Source organism: Gekko japonicus, unplaced genomic scaffold, assembly GCF_001447785.1.
Source record: "Gekko japonicus isolate JY-2015 unplaced genomic scaffold, Gekko_japonicus_V1.1 scaffold6343, whole genome shotgun sequence".
In the NCBI taxonomy this organism is placed as follows: domain Eukaryota; kingdom Metazoa; phylum Chordata; class Lepidosauria; order Squamata; family Gekkonidae; genus Gekko; species Gekko japonicus.
The window spans coordinates 9,437-13,544 of record NW_015176169.1 but is presented as its reverse complement, the minus strand read 5'-3'; the positions used below and the strand labels follow the sequence as shown (position 1 = coordinate 13,544).

The following is a 4,108-nucleotide window of genomic DNA, read 5'->3' as shown; positions in this document are numbered from 1 at the left end:
TTCCCTCTAAGCTGAGTTAGTGTGAGCTAGCTCACAGTTTTTCAGCTTCCAGCTCACACATTTTTGTCCTAGCTCAGGAAGGAGGGCTCCAGAGCAAACTAATTCATGCAGCAGCTGATTCGCTGGCTCACAACTTTAATGCCAGTAGCTCACAATGTAGAATTTTTGCTCACAAGACTCCACAGCTTAGAGGGAACATTGGCTGTGAGTGCCACCTCTGGCACCCGTGCCATAGGTTCGCCACCACTGCCCTACAGGGTCACCATAAGTCGGTTGTGACGATGACACACAATTATTAGACCCTGACCTATCCTGTCTGATCCTGAAACTAAGCAAGGTCGGCCTGGTTGATACTTGAATGGGAGACCACCAAGGAAGTCCAGGGTTGCTACACAGAGGCAGGCAATGGCAGACCTCTTCTGAACATCTCTGGTCTTGAAAACCCGAGGGGGTTACCATAAATCGGCTGCGACTTGATGGCACTTCCTGCCACCCCGTTCTTCCTTTGTACACCCCCCGTGTAGAGATGTAAAATTTCCGGAAATCTTGAAGCTCGGGAAAAAAACCTGTTTTTTTCCCGTTTCCCCCCCTGGAAAAAAATGGAAATTTTCGGAAAAATTGAAAAAAATGCTACATTAGCATTTCTTTTGTCTTTTCTAGATTGAAAGTCATTTTTTTAGGAACTTTAGGAACATAAAATATGACTATGGGCATTTTTACTTGGCATGAAATTATCACAACTAGCATATTAAAAATATAGTGTATCCAAACAATTATTACAAACAGAATACCCACCCACATGCAAAAACAAAACTGAAACTTTATTTTCTTCTGACAATCGCACCTCCTAAAGGAAGAAATGCATCTTGTTCTTGCATTGGAGAGTTCAGTTTGTAACCTAGGACTTGCTTGTCCTCAGTGCACAGAAATTAGATCAATCTGATACCATATATATACATCTTGTCTTAAAATATTTTATTCATCATGTTAAAATAAAACGGTCCATAATCAATTTTTTTTCTTTTTCTTTTTTCAAGTTTTCTAGTTTTTCGGAAAAAAAACAAAAAGGCTTCAGGAAAAAAAACGGTTTCCCCCCGAATTTTTCCGTTTTTTTCCGGGCCTTCACCGCTTTAACCTGTCTGTTGCTTTCTTGCATGTTTCCGCAGGCTGTCCACAGTAGTCTGGAGACCCATCCGCGTCTCTCATGCCCACGGTAAGCCATGGCGACTGACGACAAAGTTGCCATTCTGACGGACGACGAAGAGGAGCAGAAGAGGAAATACGTCCTCGCCGATCCTTTCAATGGGATCTCCAAGGAGCAAGACCCCCAAGCCCAGAGCGACACGCAGTCGACCGAGACCACCACCACCACCATTCCCGACGAGGAGCTGGACTGGCTCGAAAAGCACTGCGTCAAAGTGAACAATGACCTCCTGGTCTCGAAAGTGTTTTATTTTTTCTTCTACGCCGCGTACGGCTCGCTCTACCCGTTGCTGCCTGTGTATTACAAACAACTGGGCATGACGCCCAGCCAGAGCGGACTCCTGGTGGGCATCAGGTACTTCATCGAGTTCTGCAGCGCCCCCTTCTGGGGAGTGGTGGCAGACCGCTTTAAGAAAGGGAAGGTGGTCCTCCTCTTCTCCCTCTTGTGTTGGGTGTTGTTTAATTTGGGGATTGGGTTTGTGAAACCGGCCACCTTAAGGTGCTCGCCAAAGTTCCCGCCACCAGCGCACCCGACAAACGCCAGCCACCTCTTGACGACAGCCCCACAAAACCTCTCGGTCACTTCTCCGGTGACTGGGGCTGGGGCCACGTTACCAAAGAGCAAACAGAAAAGAGACCTGCCCCCTTCTGGCCTGCCACCCACGGACTCCACGTTACCTGCAATTTCGGAAGCCACGTTCCACCTGACTACTCACAGTGGCGATTGGAAGCCGTCTTTACAAGACGAAGGGAGTGCCGTTACTGACAACGCTACAAAGCCTGACTCGGCGAATGCCATGGTTACCCTGGGACCTTTCAGAAATACGACCGCTGCTTCAACGTCGCCCGCGGTCACCACAAAGGCAGTGTCTCCTGTTCCGGTCTCTCTCGTCTACGATCATCGGGAGGTGGAGGCTATCTTTCTGCTCATCCTCTTGGTGGTCATCATCGGCGAATTTTTCAGCGCCTCGTCAGTTACCATCGTAGACACGGTGACCCTGCAGTACCTCGGCAAACACCGGGACCGCTACGGGTTGCAGCGCATGTGGGGCTCTCTGGGCTGGGGGCTGGCCATGCTGTCCGTGGGGATTGGGATCGACTCGACCCGTATCGAGGTCTTGGTGGAAGGTCAAGGCTGCAAGGCCCCGGAGTACAAGAATTACAGGATCGTTTTCATCGTCTTCGGGGTGCTGATGACTCTTTCGCTGATTGTGGCCACCCAGTTCCGGTTTCACTACAACCACTACAAGCAAGAGGACGACCAAAGCAATGAGGCGGAGGGCTCCCAGGGGGACAGAAACCCTTCCATGGACTCGTCCCACGAGACCCCCAGCGACACGAGTCAGTCGCAGTCCTTTAGCTTCTGGGATCTGATCAAGATGCTCTGCAGCATCCAGTACGGCTCGGTGCTCTTTGTGGCTTGGTTTATGGGCTTTGGGTACGGCTTTGTGTTCACCTTTCTCTACTGGCACCTGGAGGACCTGAATGGGACCACCACCCTGTTTGGCGTCTGCTCCGTCCTGAGCCACGTGTCTGAACTGACCGCCTATTTCTTCAGCCACAAACTGATTGAACTTATCGGCCACATCAGGTAAGTGAATATTTGAATGAAGCGTTCCCTATTTCTGTGCGAAACGAACGTTCGGGAGAGCATGTTTGGAAAGGAAATGGGGCTGTAGTACAAACAAATCGCTCAGGAGGACACTCGTTTATAAGAGGAGTTGGAATGTAGTCTGTTTCAAGGTTCATTGACATCTACCTCTTCCTCCTCTTCCTCCTTTTCCTTTTCCTCTTCTTCCTCTTCCTCCTCAACCACCTCCTCCGCCTCTTCTTCCTCTTCCTCCTCCTCTTCCTCTTTGTCTTTCTCATCTTCCTTTTCCTCTTCCTCTTCCTTCTTTTTTCCTCTTCTTCCCCTCCTCCTTCTTTTTCCTCTTCTTCCTCTTCCTCCTCCTCCTCTCTGTCTCCTTCTTCATCCTCCTCCTCTTCTTTCTCTTCCTCTTCTTCCTCTTCCTTCTCTTTTTCCTCTTCTTCCCCTTCCTCTTCCTTTTCCTCTTCTTCCTCTTCCTCTTCTTCATCCTCCTCCTCCTCTCCATCACCTTCCTCCTCCTCCTCTCCATCACCTTCCTCCTCCTCCTCCTCTTCTTCCTCTTCTTCCTCTTCCTTCTCTTTTTCCTCTTCTTCCCCTTCCTCTTCTTTTTCCTTTTCCTCTTCTTCATCCTCTTCCTCTTCGTCTTCCTCCTCCTCCTCTTTTTCTTCCATTCTTCTTCTCAAAATTTATAACCTGCCTCTCTGCCCTTAAAAGGATGCACGATCAAATTTACATTATAAAAGCATTATAATAAAAACATACATTATGAAACCATTATAATACAAACATATAAAATGTACATCAGTAAAATAACTTTTTAGAGAGTTAAAAAACAGAGTTAAAATGCATACAGAACAGTTAAAATGCATACAAAACGTAAAAACATTGATTGGGAAGGAGGGATCGCGGAGGGAATGCCAATTGCCAACTGAAGCAAAAGATTCTTGACCGCTCGCAGAAGTTGGCAACAGAAGGGGACAGGTGACTCACCGTACTACTGAAATCCCATTTTCTGCATTGTTTATAGTGGACCCGATACCCTTTGCATTGGTTTCTAGCTTTTGAAATCCTATTCCCGTTGCATTGTTTGTTGGTTTTTGTCGTACTCTGCGATCACGTTTTATCTGCCTCGAGAAAGCAAACTTTAAGAGCTGCATTTATAAAGTTAAGTAAATAAATAGCTGTTGTCAATCGGAAATTAGTGTACCAAAACACACCCTGAAAGGAGCATTGTACTAAACAAAAGCAATACAGGAACAACTGTATATCCTTGCTAACGTTTAAGGTATAAAATTATTCTACCATTTTGTTGCTGTT

General features: G+C 47.1%; 1 protein-coding gene across 1 annotated transcript; it reads left to right on the top strand.

Annotated features, from left to right (window-relative positions):
• Nucleotides 1–1,178: 1,178 nt before the first annotated feature.
• Nucleotides 1,179–2,798, top strand: LOC107123547 (major facilitator superfamily domain-containing protein 6-like). The gene has a single exon (XM_015426795.1). It carries the CDS (start codon nt 1,221–1,223, stop codon nt 2,796–2,798), a length of 1,578 nt encoding a protein of 525 aa, XP_015282281.1. The 5' UTR covers nt 1,179–1,220.
• Nucleotides 2,799–4,108: the final 1,310 nt, after the last annotated feature.

Coding starts and splice junctions, on each gene's coding strand:
- LOC107123547 (XM_015426795.1), top strand. CDS start 1,221: ATGGCGACTGACGACAAAGTTGCCATTCTGACGGACGACGAAGAGGAG.